This window comes from Pezoporus flaviventris, unplaced genomic scaffold (genome assembly GCF_033815535.1).
Source record: "Pezoporus flaviventris isolate CSIRO_AGI_PZ_B2104156 unplaced genomic scaffold, CSIRO_AGI_Pfla_v1 ptg000001l, whole genome shotgun sequence".
Lineage (NCBI taxonomy): Eukaryota > Metazoa > Chordata > Aves > Psittaciformes > Psittacidae > Pezoporus > Pezoporus flaviventris.
Window position 1 is genome coordinate 8,267,665 of NW_026892549.1, and position 18,460 is coordinate 8,286,124.

The 18,460-nt window shown below is 36.8% G+C and overlaps 1 protein-coding gene across 2 annotated transcripts in view; it reads right to left on the reverse strand.

The window, feature by feature from the left end:
• Positions 1 to 18,460, reverse strand: part of DPP10 (dipeptidyl peptidase like 10) — a 563,373-nt gene that overhangs the window by 28,980 nt on the left and 515,933 nt on the right. For both annotated transcript variants that reach the window (XM_061479197.1, XM_061479109.1), the window contains exons 10-14: positions 17,090 to 17,187; positions 8,343 to 8,466; positions 6,149 to 6,187; positions 4,610 to 4,717; positions 314 to 405 (exon numbers count right to left, since the gene is read on the reverse strand). In XM_061479197.1, the coding sequence (XP_061335181.1) occupies positions 314 to 405; positions 4,610 to 4,717; positions 6,149 to 6,187; positions 8,343 to 8,466; positions 17,090 to 17,187 (461 nt within the window). The remainder of the gene's footprint in view (positions 1 to 313; positions 406 to 4,609; positions 4,718 to 6,148; positions 6,188 to 8,342; positions 8,467 to 17,089; positions 17,188 to 18,460) is intronic.

The window sequence follows — 18,460 nt, forward strand, 5'->3', positions numbered from 1 at the left end:
GTTGGGGTTTATCAAGTACTATGACTGTGTCACCAAAATGTTATTATTGCTGCATTGTGTGTTGACTTCTTTTATTTTAAAAAAATTCAGTGAGTCAGCTATGTCATGGTATTCTCCTTTTCCGTCTGCATAAAAACTGGCAGATAAATTGTCTTACAACTGCTTTTTATGTACTCAAGAATGTCAAATTTATAGCAATGCTCAAAAATGAAAGAAACATTGTTGGTTAATTTCATATATGCCATTTCCAGGTAAGTGGACTCCACTTTATTAACAGATATTTTCATAAACAGACAAAGAGAATAGTGCTTACATCTTTTGAGTATTTTCATCATATGCCAGGATTTTTATAACTTCCCAGTTTCCTGATGTCAGGTGTCTCACACTGATTTGTTCACTTTTAGCCTGCATAGAGATGGAAAACATTAACTTTCACCTTACTTGGTACATTTTTCTTTGCCTAGTGGGATTGTCTGCACATATCATTACTAATTCCATCTTTTTAAACTTAAATATGCAACATAACATCTTTAAAGTACAAATCTGACATTTTGACAGGTCTGTATCCTTTCCCTTCCAAATATAAACTTTCAAAGTCATTAAAACCATCTCAGTTATCATCGCAATTTTTTTGTCATATGCTAGCAAAAAGTAGAAGTCACATACTTCAAGGTAAGGACCTTGTCATTACACATATTTTGTTTCTCTTAGTATTTCTTTTCCTTCACAGTGGTATAGCAGGGAATCCGACTCAGACCCCTGTAACCAAAACTCTGGACCAGAGTGAGCTCACCAGGTTTTCACATTTATCATGCTTCTACTGAGCCCAGAATACTGCAAAGATGCTGTGACAAGACAGGTCATGGTCATGAGCACCAAAGTCATACAAGGAGGCAGGCAAACCTGTACGAGAAATGCACCACTCAGTTCTCTAGTTGAAGCCCCTGCTCCACCATGCATTCTGGAGAAGCCCCTCTTTATCCAGGGTCTATAAGGAGAGTCTAAGAGTAGCTCCAAATTTTAGCAGCTGAACCAAATGCTTACATGTTGGGGAGCACCCTTTGCTCCTTCTCATAAATTATTTCTCTCCCAATGTGAGCCTAAGAAAATAAATGCTACTAGGTGAAATTCAAAACCTCTCTCAAAGAACATGATGGCAGTTTTGTCCTCAACCAGTGCACCAGGAACTGAATTAGGAAACATCAGGACGCAATGGATATCTACCTCCAGGCAAAACCCTACTCTTTGGCTGTAAGATGCAGCAGACTCCTCATCAGACACACATTAAAAACAATGGATACTGAAGAGTGAGAAGCTCATTTGAGATTGCTTCCAAGTACAAAAGTAAAATTATCGCTTAGGCTATTGAAGATTAGAAGTTCAACCCTCACTATAATACAGTGTGAGCATACTTAAACTGTTTTTTTCTGTACACAAGGGTTATGATGCTTGGCCTATATATAAAAACTTGTCGTTTTCAAATTCAAGACAAGCTTCCTAAAGGAAAAAGGTGATACTCTGGCTTATGTTTCTGCTTTAGGGGGCAAAACTGAGTAGCAGGAATTACAAATTAGGTCCGATGGTGATGCAATGGTGCTTTCTGACCTCATGTCCTGTAAATCCAAAGCACCACAGCATACCTAATCACTGTGGCCTCAGCGGTTATGTGGCCCATGGAAAGTCATAAAGGCAAAAAGTTCTTTTTTAATCCCCGTATTTCTGAACTCTATGCTGTAAAGTCTGAGCTCTACATCAAGAGCAGCAGTCACTAGAAAGCAGAAAATGCTCAAGGATATCGATGAGACATATCTGGAAGAAACAAGTCTCTATGACAAGCCTTGCAAGTACCAGCTGAAATCAGGACATTATACTAAGTGCTGCACATGTGTTTCTGATGAGTATTCCCTTTTTCATGAGATTCTGATACTTAATGCTGTCTCCAAGAATGATTAAAATATAAATTAGTGATTTATTAGTGTTATCCAGAGAGAGAGAAGCTGCAACTATTGAAAGAGATATTTAAGTATTGAGATCACAGAATCTAACAAGAAAGAGAATAAAAAGACCAGCCAAGCGTTAATAAACACGGTTATTTTTCAAGGTTACGGCCATAATACATAATTTATAAAGCTTGCAGGAAGTTCTTGCCTTGATCCGTTAAAGTGACTGTGTAATTCTTATTTTGTGGTTGGAAAAAAGAGACTTTCTAGAGTTGAAAACCCCATGTAAGAAATTTCTAGATACATAATACGAGCCAATCCCATTTTGAGACTAGTTTTTTAAAACATTTCAGAATTTATTATAAGCATTTGAGAACAATAAAACACACATCCAGCTCTCTACATTCAGACAGAAAATAACATAGAATAGAAAACAGACTTTTAAGCAGTAACCTCCCCTTGCAAAATTTAATTAGATGGTTCTGCTAACCTGCTTCTGTTTTACCATTGACACATGCTTTTCTAAAGTAAAGTCAAAGAAATGCAGCCCAAGAAAGACCATAATTTGTCAGCACTTGTTCTAAGACTGACAAATAATCCTCAGTGATTAATCTAAAGCAGGCCCTTAAAATTTACTTGTTGCTCTGTCTTTATGTTGGTTCTGTGTTTTAACTTTCTTGCACAAGAAGGCTGATTTCTCTTAATGAGCTAATAACTATACTGAGTAGTACAGAGAAGTAAAGAGAACCTGAATGCCAAATTCCGTTGTTATTTGAGCTCCATAATGAGAAACTGTGACCATTTGGGTACCAGTGACCTGCTGACTGCTTTGAATTCTGCAGGACAACTCTTATGCTGCTGTGGCTCCCACAAGGTATAACAAATATCTGATGGGACAAAAGACTTTATGTGCTATGGTTAATATAATTTTTATGCCTCCATGTTTGCTTTAGAAATAATGGACAATCGGATTAATGCAGTGTATAAAATACATCATATAAACATATCTCCTGTCTTTTATTGCTCTGTATAAGCCACATTACCACACAGAATGTTGCTTATTGATGAATAATGGGTGATCCATTGGATACCACATTTTCTCTTCTTCCCAGACAAAGTCAAATTTGTCATTGGTGATACCATTCGGATTTGTTTATTCATGGTGATGGTGGTTAAACTAGAAATATTTTTGCTTTTTGGAGCTGTACAGCACTCAGGGCTCTAATTTGGCATAAATTGGATAGAAAACTAAACTCTTCATCGTAAGCTTGACTTTAAACATTACTCTGGAGGGATTAAAACATGTATTTAAAAGTAGGTATATATTTAACTATCTAACTGAGTGAGCTTAATTTTTTGCTTAAATATTTTCCTGAATTAGGATCAAGTTTTCTGGGCTCTTTAGTAGCCCAGAAATAGGTTTAAGGCAAATTCAAGTGTATCTCTAACATCCTTGTGAATGCTGCAAGTTAATTTTCAGATTTACATCACTATCATTTCATGTGTTTTAAAGATTCTTATTCATATTGGGAAAGAATCCAAAATAAGACTTGATTGAATAAATGTTTTTTTTTTCTCCAGGGTGAATTTTTCTGTGGTTATTATATTAATATACATTTACCAGCTTGTCATCTGAGTTACTGTTTTCATTAAAAGATAAACTCTGACACGTCTTTGATCCTTATTTTTTCTGATTCTTTCTTGATATATTTACTGTAGTGAATGAGTATCTTGTTCTTGCTTCTTCAGGTTAAATTTTCATTAAAGACCTTTTGCTCTTGTTCTGTCTGAAGATCACAGTGAATATATTTCAGACTTAATAATGTTCATACCAGAACACTGTCATAAAGGGAGATTATAGAATTGCCTGGTGCCAGGTCTGCTATTTTGATGTTTTGGGTACCTTAATAATCCCTCCTCATCATACGGCTCAGCTAAAGTACCTGGATTAATGCTCTGCTGATTTAAATAGATGCCTTGGAGTGTTCCATTCCAGAACATAATTTCCTTTATTAGTTCATCACTACTTCATACTGGTGACCTTCAAAGTCATAGTGGAAATTTATCTTCTTTCAGATTCTTCTTTGGAAAAAGTAATGACCCCGGGAAATGGAAGCCACTGGAAAATGTTGCAAAGGGTAATAAACAGTCCTAAGTTTCACAAAATTTTAAGTTTTGGGTATTGCCTCCCTTTACTGTTGTGAGTAAGACTAGATTTTGAATATTCTGAATTGACATTTAATATTATATGTATGCAGATATAGTGTATATAAGAGGTTAAAATGAGTGGTTTTGCAGGTCCCTTGAATTTCTGTGGTTATGAAACATTATTGACAGAAAAGTTCTACAAGAAAACATCTCTGCTTGACTACAGAGGTACAAAGAAAACATGAAATATTCCAGACAGAGTACTTTGGAAGTACCTTTCATTTACAGACCTTGCATGCCACCACAGAACAGGTCTAAGAAAAGGGAAGGAGCACCACTTGTTCTGTAAGACATTACAAATATGCCTCTCTGCACCAAGAGACAACCTGGACAGGAAAAATGATGACGACACAAGTGTTCAGAATCTACTGAAGTGCAAGCCTTTGCTTGTCTCATGCATCCTAAATAGAAGTCCTAGAGAATGAGTAGGATATTAAAAATAGCCTGAACCAAAATCTTACCTGAACAATAAACATGGCGATGTGGTGAAATTCACCTCGGCCTCCCTGCTTCACTGGGACAGTCATGAAGAACTTACTGCCATCCTTGGAGAAAACTGGTTCTTCATTCTATAAATGTAAGATTGCATTAGTATGTCACACTTTCATTAAAATTCTTAATAAAGCATCAGCTTAGCTTTTTCGTCTTCTTGGTTCTGGTAGTTGCTGTGTTCATAAGAAAACTGGAGAAAAATCCTTAGCTTTTCAATATATTCTGCAAAGATTAACAAAAACATGGTGGCTAAAGCTAAACAGAGTTTATGGCAGTAGTTACCATTGCACAATCTTGTCTGGAAGCATGGACTGCAGCCCTTGCAAAACTCCACCTCCCAGTGAAAGTTCTAGAAGTCTCATCCCTAATGCAGAAGGACTTTACAGGATACATTTGTTCACAGACATACAATTAATGACAGAGGTAAGTCCTACTAGTGCTGAGTATAAATGTTTCCATGGCCTGGACTCAACAAAACGTTACTTAATGCTCACTGATTTTGATAAAGTTGTATGGCAAAAATAATCGAAATGATATTCTGAATCATGGTCTTACCACAAATTGTAGCCTGATGTGAGACTATCTCTCCACGTCTAACTTTATACAGAGGTATGAAAGGAAATGGGCTTGCTATAAAAGCACAGTGTTTTAACAATGATTTCTTATTTGAATTATTAAAGGAAAATGTCTTGCTATAAAATCATATCTAAGAAAAAAAATATTTCTCATTTGCACATTGCAAAATGAAGCCTGAAACGTATTTTAAATAGAATGTGTTTCACTCATTTATTGGACAGCTCTTCTGAAACTATGGAAATGGAATAATTTGCTGACATATTAGATCAACATATTGTTTTGGGTATGAATTTAGAAATATTATTCTTATGCATTCCAATTAGAGAAGTTATAACCTCTAATCTTTGAACTCCCTGGGGCCTAATTTGGTGAGATTATTTTTTAATGAGAAAAAAATCAGCACAGTATATAGGAAATGCCTGAAATGGGATTTGTCTGATTTATCTTTAACCATCCAAGAGTTAGGTAGGTAGTTAATCAGCAGTTATCTAAGTGCTTACTTAACTGAATGCAGAGAGATTGGGAACTGAAGGGAATATTGCCAGTGAAACCCAGACAGGTGTCTCAGTTCAAAGGGCTGAATTGCTCGCTGGAAGTACATGTCTCTTTCCACAGCTGACACGGTCAGCTAGATAGCAAAATGTCCTCCGTGTGATGCTAAGTGGTGGGATTCCCACTACCAGAGAAACAAGCTGATGTTTGAATGCTTAGACAGACACTGCTATACTCCTCAGCTGTTAAATTAATTTAGGATCCTAGAAATTATTAAATTTGAAAAGGAATAGATTTTAATAGCTTATAAAATAACACAAGGAAACAGAAATTTATGTAATAAATATAATAAGTAATGTGGTTAAATAAAAATTATTAAAATATAATTAAATAAAGCAAATCACTTACTCATACATACAGAAATAGCATTTATACTATACCTGTTTAGGAAGCCAGAGGTCTGACTGCATTTCATATTTCTACAAAAAAAGAAAAAGAAAAATTTTTTTTTATGGAACAACTATAGATAAAAAGTATTTCCCACATTCTTAATAATAAAGGTCTCTAGCTATTTCATGAGGTTTTCTTCTACTGTGTTACAATCTTCACATCTCTTCATTGACACACTGAAATAAACAATAATTTAATTAGAGAGTCAGCTGCTTTATTCAGAGCTTTGGGTAGAACACCATGGAGACCTAAAAATGCCTTTTTCAGTCCTTTCTGGTTAGCTATCAAGAAGCTTTACACAGGCAGTTCTATTAGTTTTCTACCTCTAGGCATCATCTGACAACTGGATGTTTTAGGTCCTTCACCAACACCATGCAAACAGCCAGCATCAATCTCAAATTGTGAGACCTTCTCAAATCACCATCCCTTGCTTTAATGAGCTGTACTGTGGCATAAGTGAAGAGAAAAAAAAAAACAACCTCAAATGATTGCTTTTTATTTGTCACTTATATTTTATATCATGTCATGTAAAAAAAAAAAAACCAAAACCTCAACCAGACACTGTGCATGCATTCCTGGAAAAAAAACACATCAACTGCTGTAAACTGTCACAGTCACACTAAAGTAATCAAAACTTATTAGCTGCAGAAGCATCTGTACATATACAGCCCGAAAAATTAAAACCCTGTAGCTACTAGAGCAGCTGGTTTTATACAGTACTTTTTGGAATTGAGAACAAAAATGCTAGGGGGAAAAAAAAAAAGGTCTACAGTTGAATTAAAATGGTGTGATACAACATTAAATTCTCACAACAAAGCCCCTTTTCTCATCCATTACTGAATTCAAGAACATCACCTTGTTCTATTCGATGCAATGTAGGAACCAGCAGGGTTACAAGCATGAGCGGGGTCTGAGCTGCACCCACTACAGTGATACTGTATTGCTACCCTTCCTCTCACACCTAAAAAGATCCTTCAGTGCACTGTAATTTTTCTGGAGCGGGACTTATTCTCGCTGCCTTATATTATGCTCTGGATGACAGTACTTTGAAGCACATAATGGTTTCCTTCCAGAAGCGACTGCTCACAGAGGTTCACGACTGACTTTCTTAATAAAAGAGCACAAAGCTTAGAGAAACCAGATAAAAAGCAAGCAAATTAACAAATCTCCATGTTCACAGTCTTAACCTATGGTTTGGGGACTTACATGCAGTTTCTGCATCAGGAAAAGCAACTTGCACTACGTACCAAAAGAAGCAGACAAGCTCAGAAATAATCCCTAATACTTTAACATGACTGACTTCAGTAGTAGACACTGATGGGAACCTTTTGACTCATAGGCCAAACTTATACCTGCATTAATCACTCATAACCATTTCTACTGCCAAATTATACCCTCTACTGCGGAGCATTTGCTGGTACTGATATTAGTATGTATAGAAAATATTTACACTTTTAGCTTATTCTGGGAAGAGATCGTGACTCAGAATGGGAAAGTGGCCAACTGCATTCAAGATGCAAGATTGACTGTGAAAATGGAGAGATGTAATGCAAAAGTGTCAGAAGTCAAAGTCTGGGTCAAGGGATGGGATGTTGCTGAATTCAAACAAAAAAACGTATTTCAGCTTGGCTTATATTCAGAATATAATATCCCTGTTGCTTTTCATTTTTTTTTCAATAACTTTTTTTCCTAAAGTTATTTAATTCTGCTGTGAAATTTGCAGGAATTACTGGAATTGTACACCTTCCCCGTAAACATATTTAGGCTGTGAGAGACAGAAAGATCTGAAATGAAAGTCTGTAGGGGGAGAGAGGAAAAATCAGGCAGCTGAAAATATCTGATGGAAGACAAACTTGTCACTGCATTAGTTGCATCCAAAGTACATGATGTTCAGCAACCGCAGTTTCCACTGAAGTTAATGAATGGATGAAGCTTCATAATTCTGGAGAGATCACTCAAAGTTGCTAATTACATGAAATAATTTCACCAGATTTGGAGTTTTCTTACATCCATTTCCTCCCTGTTGACTTATATTGAATTATATTCTTATGTTAAATTATATTCAGCTTGCAACTGCTGCATTTGCAAACTGATGTCCGAAATTCTTTTTCTGAATGTGAAGACAAAATGCAGGGAGAAACCTTGAAAAAAGAGCATAGAAAGCATAGGAAAAATCCAACTTACCTTGCTGCAAGCCCCAGTTGTGGCTTCACAAACTGTAAGGATGGAGTGATTCTGAGGTCTGTTTAACCATCTCACCACAGCCTTAGTATTGCTTACCCATTTCACCATGGTAATGTAATATTCCCTAAGTAAACATTTGAAAACACAATGTTCAAATCATTCCTATTCAGATCAAACATTATTGAAAAAAAAAAAAAAATCACTCAAGAATGTCCATTTCATCAAATGTTGGCTTTATACCACATGACATTATCATTATTGAGGGATGGAGCAAATAACACTAAATGTCCAGCATTTCTGTTCCTGCAAGTGGGAAGGATCAGTTCTAGTGCGTTGTCCCCCTAGGAAATCTGTACTCTGTTAGTTCCTCCTTCTCAGTCATTTGGAATATATAAACTTTACCAACTCTGAAACATAATACTTGTGAAGCATACATTTGCAAATACACATGAATCATGTATTTGCCCGCCAGCTTAAAAGCAAAAACTAAATTCCAACAAAGCCAGTAGTTTCCTATACTAAATCCCTTCAGAAGACACATATTTTTGCAAAACAATAAAGCCCTACTACCAAACAAAAAAAAACAGGTCTGTAAGTCTGTAATTTCAGAGTGCAGACAAGACCACTTTAAAATGTCACTTGTTATAAATAACAAGTACTTTATAACGGGACTTCTGCATAAAAGGGAAGTCACACTCAGCATCAGTGTGTGCCATCTTCTGTTTTAACAAATAGCTCATAATATCAGTCAAATTGTCTCTTAACCCTGGCTGAGCAAGGGCCGCTTCCTAGGCACAGACTCATGGTATGGAGTATCTGCCTTCCTGGAATCCTACTAGGCTGTTAGACTGGGGATGTTGTAGAGGAAGACCTGTTGCAGTTTGTCATCCCTGTCAGGCTATTTGTGCAACAGTGGAGTGAACCTGTTTGGAAACTCACCCCCCCCCCCCCCCCCCCTTTAAAATAAGGGTCTTAGCTTGCACATAATTAGGCTTTTAATTTAATGCTGATGGAGATCTCATTAGTCTTTGACAACACGTTTAATTATACATTCAAAAGACTTCTTACTAGATCAAAAATGCTAAGCAGTGCCAAAATCAAAGTTGCATACAACTCTGATGCTGCACATAGGAGATGCAGCAAAAAACCTACAGCTTCACCCAGCCTCAGTCTAGTCCTATGTTCGAAGAACACAGCTGAACAACCCAATATGTTTCATGTTTGACTTAGTGAGACAGAAATTTTCACATGTGGATATCAGAATGATGACTAGAAATGGTGACTTCAGGTATATGCTGAGTCTAATATTTATGGTTTATGGTTTAAAAAGCCTTCTAACTTAATGAGGAGCAAAAATGTATGCCAAAAGTAACAAAAGATCTAACACAAGACCACATGACGCAATCAACAAAGCATTGATCCAACAAACAAACCAGAGTGCAACATCAAATCTCAGTTAACTGGCTCCCCATGCCAGAACTCAATAAACAAGAGATGAAAACTTCTCCCTCTGCAGTTCATAAGGAAATTCAAAATCATAGCAACTGTGCATACAGAAACCTGAAGATAGCCAAAAAGAAATATTCAAAATGCATATAAATGAGGACTGCCTTCCTCTACCAGTACTTGAACACCAAGGTAAGAAACATCCACTGACAGCAAAGCCTAATTTATTCCCAAAACAAATTCTACAATTTGAAAAAGTCTTCAGTGAGGGATGAAAACAGAATATTTAACCATTCAGAATCCAGCTGATATAGTAATTAATAGTCCAAATCAAACCATTACATCCTTTCCCACCACTAACACAAACTCCTCAATTACTGAAATGAAAGCAGAAGATAATTTAAAAATTCCCTGTTTTTTCCCCCCTTCCATCTACTATGCATAAAAATATGTTCACATGTCACTACATTATACTTGTTTATTAAGAGTGTAGTATAATGTGTATACATAAATATATATGTATATGCAGAAATGCATACCCTTCTGAAATTAAATACTGTCTCCAGGTAATGTTCCTTTGTAAATCACAGTTTTGCAGTTTATCTAGTGTTTCAAATATACAGTGTGCATAGACACATACAGGGTAGTAATATTGTTGCAGGTCAACAGATATGACCAAGTCAAAGTTTGTAGAAGAAAAGTGTATGTTTTATTAGATTGGCTGATACAGTTGAATAAAACCAGAGAAGACTGCTAGGCAAAATCTATTTTAATTCTGAGGAAGCTGCTATCAGTTTTTTTCTCCGAAATATCTGGCATTTTTGCCATTAATGTACTGTAACAGTAGTGAAAATAAGTGCTTTCTCTTTCCCTCCAGAACCAAAACCACGAATGTACTGGTATTACTAGACCCTCTGCATTTATTCATACAAGTTTCCTCACAGCACCACTTTAAAGAGGAAAGACTATGACTGCTTTCTGGACAAAGGACTGAAGCAAGATATTACTTTAGATACTACCCATTTAATTAGGGGCTTTACAGCACTTTGCATGTCCAGAGAATAACTTTCATTTTTCTGGGGAACATTTCTTAAATCAGACTGTGGATTAATTTATTGCATGTCCAAAAAAAGTAACAAACACAAATACTGATTGCATGTTAGTTTACTGATTAATGTTAGTTTAAACTCACTGTATCACACAGGGGCTGCATGGCATAGACTGAATCAAGTTTTTAGCATTCAACTGGCCTAAAAACCAGACTTTTCTCTCTTGATATGGCTTGTTTTATTCAAGCTGCATCTCCTCACCTCACTCCTAGATTTTTTTCCTATACTTTGTTTAGCCAGTTCCAAGGTTTTTCTTATTGATCCTCTTTCTCACAGCAGGGTCACTATAAGATGATCATGAGAAACTTAAAATTTGTTTTTTGATACCCACTTCCTCTATCTCCACCATCTCACCTGCTCTCAGGATTCCCATTCAAATCCCTGATTTTCAAGAAAATGTCATTCAATCCCTGACTCATAGACCTGCCATTTTGGTTTTTAGCCAGTCCACACTTCATGTTCTAGCTAAGTTTTCATCTCAGACTTTCTAGAGTCTCTTTCCTCACATTCTGCCCTAGGATTGTTTTCTTTCTAAATTCCAAAGAGAGCTTTCCTCTTTACTTACAGGCAGAAAATGCAGAAAAGGCAGTCTCCTTCTACAGCACCTCATGATCAGTCAATATTAAAGGAACTTGTACATGACTCATTTTATTCGAAGCTGGATTGAACTGGGCAATGAATAAAACCAAGAGCTTCAAGCTCCTTGTCGAGAGCTAATTCTGATTCCACATTTATTCCACATAAATCTGCTGCCTGGCTTCAAATTGGCATAAGGCAGTTAGATAAGGCAATGAGTATAAAGAAGGTATAGCTTTCCCCTAGGTCAGTGAGCCAGGAAAATGCCATGTATGCAGTCAGCTGAACAGCAGGAGCTGGAACATCTCATGTATGCTGAGGAGGTGCTGTACATCAAGAAAGATCAGATTTTAGGGCCCGAGTTGGATGGCGGGTATTCAGTGAGAAAAAAACCCCAACTGTAGGCATTAAGAAAGCAGTCTTTCTTGAGTATATGGAAATTCATTTTTTTCCAAAGACTTGTAACTTGATGAAATCTGGATTCATTTTTCACTGCTAATGAAAACATATTAAATATCAAAGGTGCTATCATCCTCCACCGAGCTTGAAGGCACAATTTTTAAAACCTTTATTTCTTATAGAATGTTTTCCTTTATTTTTATTATCTCAATTAATAGCTGTATGGAGGTAGTTTAATAGTTTGCTAATACATTTATCATCATTCAAGAATGTCCAGCATGTCTTGTTTCACTTGTAAGTTTTGGGATGTTTGTGACTAGAAAGATATATATGTGTACCTTGCTGGCTGTTATTGTAAGTGCTTAGCAAAGTCAACAGAGACAGTAAACTGAATAAAGGAAAGGGATTTGCATTGCATTACACTGGAAGCATAGTTACAATCATAATTGAATTTGAACATTAAATACTGAGATTTGAAATAGACTAACATTATAGGAAGATAACTCGCAATATTAAGAACCTACTCAAAAAGTAAAAATTTGCAACTTCATACCATTCACTATAATGAAGAAATCTGCTCTAACTGTGAATCAACGAGCTGATTATGAAAGAAATCTGCTCATAAGAATAGCTGAAAGACATTTAACATTTATGTCAATGGAAAAAGAAACTTTACTTTGGTTGATGGTTTTAATAGATTTGGATTTTGATAATAAATACAACAGGGTTCACCTAAAGAAAGCTAACCTATCATGCTCTACTAGTTTACTGGCAGGTTGTTATCTAAGAAGCTAAACAATAGAAACTTAGCCCATGCATAATGCTCTAGAATATTTACTATGTTTTAAAATTATTTATATTGTTGTGTATTGAAAAGTGTATGAGAATTTACAGATACTAACAGAAAATGTCATTCTCAGAAATGTGCATGGAAAAAAAACCCCAAATTGAGACATTATAGTTGGACTTGATCTTGAAGGTCTTTTCCAACCTAGTTGATCTAATGATTCTAGTTGATTCTATGACCTGCAACGCAGCCATAGTTTGTTAGTATTTTGGTATACTACGCAACTTTATCTATGCATACATTGATGGATGAATGCAGGTTTCTTCTTTGACTGAGCCACAGGTATTTGACTGGAAGAAGATTTTCTAGCTCCTCTCCCCATTAGAGGGGAGTTGGTGGGAAGCATCACAGTCAGGCTAACAAGCTCTGGTCCCCATTTCCTTCCAGCCATAGGACCTTGCCACGAGCACCTTGGCAGCCAACTGATGAACTGATTTTTCCCCTTGAACCAGATTGGTATAGGTGATGCTTTGCCTTTATAGGTGATGACAAAGCAACCTCCTTTAGCCTGTTGGCCACACTCCTCCTAGAGTGGTGCAGCCGAGGTGACAAGAAGAGTGCACTTTTTGTCCTCTATTCAGCCCCAAGCACAGCTGCCATGGCAGGACGGTTGGGCAGGCTGCTAGGTCCCAGCCCCAGCTGACCAGAAGCTTGTCCTGGTCAAGGTGCAGAACTTGCATTTCTTTCCACTGAACATGGCAGGGAGTAATCAATAAATTCCTTGGCATTGTGTGTGAATGCTTCACTAAAGTATGTGAATATATTTTCATCCTGTAGGCTGAATAGATTACAGTCATTTGCTATAAGGTATGACAATGAATTAATCCTTTCAATTAACCTTGCAAGCTAGCTATTAGTATTGCCAAGTTACAGAAGAGGGAAGGGGCAGAAGCTTGGAAGAAGAAAGTAGACATAGCATAAGGAAGGAAAGGTGAAAGTAAATCCTAGTTTTCTTAATGACAAATTGCACCCCCCTCCCTCCATTTCCAGTTAGAATCAAATAAGCTTTATATTCCAAAGCAAGGCTCAGATAAATCGGCTGCCAGAGGTACAAAACTAAACTTTCTAGATTCAAGAGGTGATCTCAAACTAGAAGTACATATATATCCAAATGATTCTGATGATTTGGAAAATAAAAAAAATGGTGAGGCTTGCGAGAGCATTATCTGAATTTATGCAAACTCAATTTCTTAAGTGCTTCCAGTTCCATTACAAATGATTAGTTAAAATCCTTAAAATAATCCAAATTTTCATAAAAAGTCAGAAGGGTATTACTGTGTATTTCAGTTTCTTTAAAAGCAGACATATATAAAATGAGAATATGGACATCTAGCATTTTCTCAGGCATTTAAATACTATTGGAAAAAGTAAGAAAAAGCGCTGACTTATTTTCTTATGGGGCATTTTAGAACTACCTGGTCAGCAGCATCTGGGAATAGTGCAGAGCCAATGCAGCCTGCTCACTATGGTGGAGAATGGGAAAAGCAAACTGGATGACCCTCACACTGAGACTTTCAAGAGCTGATACATTGTTCTAGAAGAAAAAATCTTTTCATCATGTATGGAACACAGCTCTAATAACTCAACTGCAACTTCTTTCATGTGTTATTTCACTTCTCTATCTGTGTTAGAGATTTCCACTTTGCAAATAAATAATTTTTTTTCTGACAGGTCTAAATTCAAGCATGGAGTTGATAAATCACTATGGAATTTCTTAATATGGTATTAATACCTTATATCTAAATATCACCAGTTACAAGAAGTCTTCAGGTGTCCTAAGGTGCAGTGGCTTGAACTGACCACTTGTACACCATATTGCTTTTGTTAATGTTTGCAGCAGGAAGCATTAGCTTTCCAACTGGAACTTCAGCAGCTAGCAGTGAATGAATGAACACTTATTTTATCTTACATGTACATTTGCTTTCTGTGACTAATGAGAAGAAAATCCTGCAGTACAAAAACATGTTTGCCACTGAAGGAAACAGAATGTAATTGTACACATAAAATGGAAACACCAAGTTTTTGGAAATTAATTTGAAATTAAAATAATTGCACAGAAAACAACCGTATGTTCAAAGGAAGACTGTAAACCTTTAACTATTGTTAATAAATAGTAGAAGGTAAATTTTCTCCACATATTAAAACTTTCAGGAGTAAATTTAGACATGTTATTGCTATCTTTATATAAGAATAAACTGAACAAGACTTGGGAAATACTACCAAGCACTTTTACAGAGCCACTGCAAGAAGTAAATGAAGGCAGAACAAGCAATTTACTCAATCTTACAACAAGTTCCCGGATGCCCTAAAAATCAGAGAAAAGCTGGGGAGAGTGGATAATCTGAATGCTACTTTCCATGGCTAAAAGTAACAGAAGCCCCCTTCCCCACCTATTTGTGTGGTTTCTCTGTGTAGGAGCGAACTTCTCCCGTAACAGCAGCTGGTTATGACTTGCACAACTTGTATTTCTGAATGTTTCTGCCCTGAAAGATCCATATAAATATATCTCATAGCGTCCCATTCCACTTAATTCTGAAAGACTCCCATGACCTATTTACTAAATGACTTCATAATGAATGGATTAGAAAGGTACTGAAAAAAATTGACCACAAAAAGCTACTACTTTTATTAAAAAAGTTAATACTTGAAAGCAAAAATTCCCAATCACCACAAACTCCACAGATTTCCACTCTGGAAAGCCTGCTAAAAACTCATTCTTCCTATCTGTATACATATCAATATATGGAGATATATATGGATTGATGACCAGTGTGATGACTGACTGCTGCTGAAATCCAGAGTCAGAACGCAAGATTTACAGTATACTTGGCTCAAAACTATATGATTTTACTAAATTTTGCAGCACAGTTTTTTTTTTCCCCCTTAGGGATTTACGTATTTCTCTTTTAATGGCTTTGTACTTTGTGACATTCAAATGACAATTTTAATTATGTTTAAGAGAGTGAGATGCTAATCATGATGGTAAGGAATCTCTTTCAGATCTTATACTGCTACTTAAATTAATGAAGGGTTAGCAAGCAGTAGGAGAGTTTATTATGGCTTTCAGTAGTGGTCCGGCAACAGAAAGAAAATAGTTCAAAAAAGTGGAACTCATTAAGAATAATTCCTTTCACTAACACAGTCAGTGAGCATTACAGTTGACACAAATAATTGCAAGGCAAAATTCACTATTAAATTATTCCTGCACTAAATTACAGTGCCTCAGTTTGTGCAGAGGAGAGCTACACCAGCTTGAAATTGGTCGCAATGGTTGTAAATCAATGCTCATTGTTAACATCCTGACTGTTTTGGAAACAATGACCATAAAATCCTTTGGGGTTTGCAGGAACTGCAAAACCAAAGGTGGTTTGTTTTTGTTTTTCATCTTTATTCATGCCAATCCTTTTTCACGCCATTCTCCATCTGAAAATGCCCTGAGTGAAGCGGCACTTCCCTGGCCCTTAGACTGCAGCTACATCTGCACTGTAGTAACTGTTACTACCATTACCATTACCTTTATTATGTAACACTTTAGAAGATCATTAGTATATGCACTGAAACTACAATAGCAATTTAATCAAGATCACTGCAATACCCATGGGAAAGGATGAAAAGTTCTTTACTCTTAAACAAAAGTTTCACGGCAACTCAAGCAAGGGCAGGTAATTGGGAGCTTAGCTTAAGGTAGTAACTTCAGCAGGAAAGTCACCAATTGCAGCCAGACCTCATTACTTCAGCTTCCAGGTCAAAGGGACTGTTAAATTAGCTCAGCAGTTCTGAAGCAGTTTCTCCTGAAAAACAGCACTGTCCTTCTTAGTGTGTGATCTTATGGCATTGCCTCTCACCTGTCACCTCACTGCATCTATCTGCCGTGATGAGAAATGACATTTTCTGTAACCTATGGGATTTGAAAAGTTCAAAACATTTCTCTCAAAATGAGGGAACCCCCTGATTATGTGTTCTGTGCATTAGTAAGACACTTCTATGTTCTGCAATCTGATTTCAGAAACTGAAAAAACCAAGCTGGCCCACAGCAAGGGAAGTCTGGGAGTGACTGCAATGACCTCAGAAGCAGAAGAGTGTTCAGCCCCTTGACCGTAGCTTACAATTCCTAATTTCATACATTTCAAGTAAATTGGAGCTTCTCAGGACGTCGGCTATCAGCAGATCTTAGATCCCTGTGATTTTTAAGAGCAGCATGAATCCGGTAGAGCTGTATTTTATTTTATTATCATTATGTTGAGCCACAGGGACAGAGATCAAGTGCATTCCAGTCAAAGATAAGTGTTATGCTGATGTAAAAAGGCAATTAGCCTAAGAGACAGTCAGGTTAAATCAAACATGAATTTCAAAACAATGAAATTATATACCTTGATTTAAAGCTGTCAGGTGGCATCAGTTCCAGTGTATGTGCTGGTCCATACAGATTGACTACAAAGAGCTTTACTGTTGGGTTTGTTTGACCTGCCTTTGAAAAAAGAAAAAATAATAGGAGCTTTAGAAGCACTGAATCGGTGACAGCTAAATAGACTCACTCGTTCAGTATCTTTATCATAATGGGAAGTTATTAAAATTTTAAAATCTTAAATTTTAAAAATTAATTTCACAGACTTATGAATTACAAAAATAAAAGTATGAAGCATTAATTGAATAATTCTCTCACTGCCCTTTACTTTCCATGACCTTCCTGTGCAGAGCAAGTGACCAATGATAGGAGTGGCTTGGCCTATTTCAGTAAAGTCAGCTGCAAAAAGTTGGTTCCTAAACCAGGAGTTAAATACACCCTCCAGCAAAGTCTTTTCCAGACACTATTGTTCCTTCTTCTAAAAGCTGCTCTACCTATATCTGGGATAGCAGTCCTCCTCTTCCTTCTCTTTCTTTACAGTTTTCTCCTTGTCTTCCTTCCCTGGTTTGCTGAGCTGGAAATCTGTATTTTTGGCTCTGTTTAGGACTCAGCCGCTTTGGCAGGCCAGCTCTAAGAGAGACAAAATGGTTCTTGCTTCTAAAGGGGAATAAAATGGCAGTTCAACATATATCTACTAGGACGAGTCTGATAAATCCTGACAATCTACTGGGAGGGAGGACTTGTCCTTCCTGTAACTTGGCTTGTTACTAAGTCATGTTCCTAAGATGAAAAGAAAGAACTGGACATAGAAAGTAAGACTCTGCAGGGATGCAAGGAGATGCTATAAGTCCCACATCCCTGTCCAAATCATATCACATCTAAGCTCCTTTTTCATGTAAGTCACAGGAGTCATCCAATGCTATACAGTGTATTGGGGCTATAGGGAATGAAAAGCAAGTGGGTTTGACTCCTGTTTAATATTGGGAGGGCAAGGTAAAAACCTGCCAGCCTGGGCTGGTCTCCATGCAGGGCTATACTGCCCCAACATACTGTCTCTACTACAAATATCTGTGGCTACAGGTATCTGTAGCTCAATGCAATTCAATACAAGGTCTCTACAGCTGGGGAGGTGCTGGGGTCAGTGTGGTGAAAACTGAGCGCTTCTTAAGCCTGCAGTGGACGTGGGCAGCTGAAGGTGTTTTTTCTATCTGAGCAGAAAACTCTCATATCCACATCTCTCCTTCAACAGCAAACAGCGTCAACTCCTCTACCGCTCAGGGCCTCCTCATGACAATTTAAATAGCACGAATTTTGTATAATCCTCACATTTGTTCAGTAGTGCAAGAACTCTTTACATTGAAATATTACTTTGTTCTCTACATATTTAACAAAATTT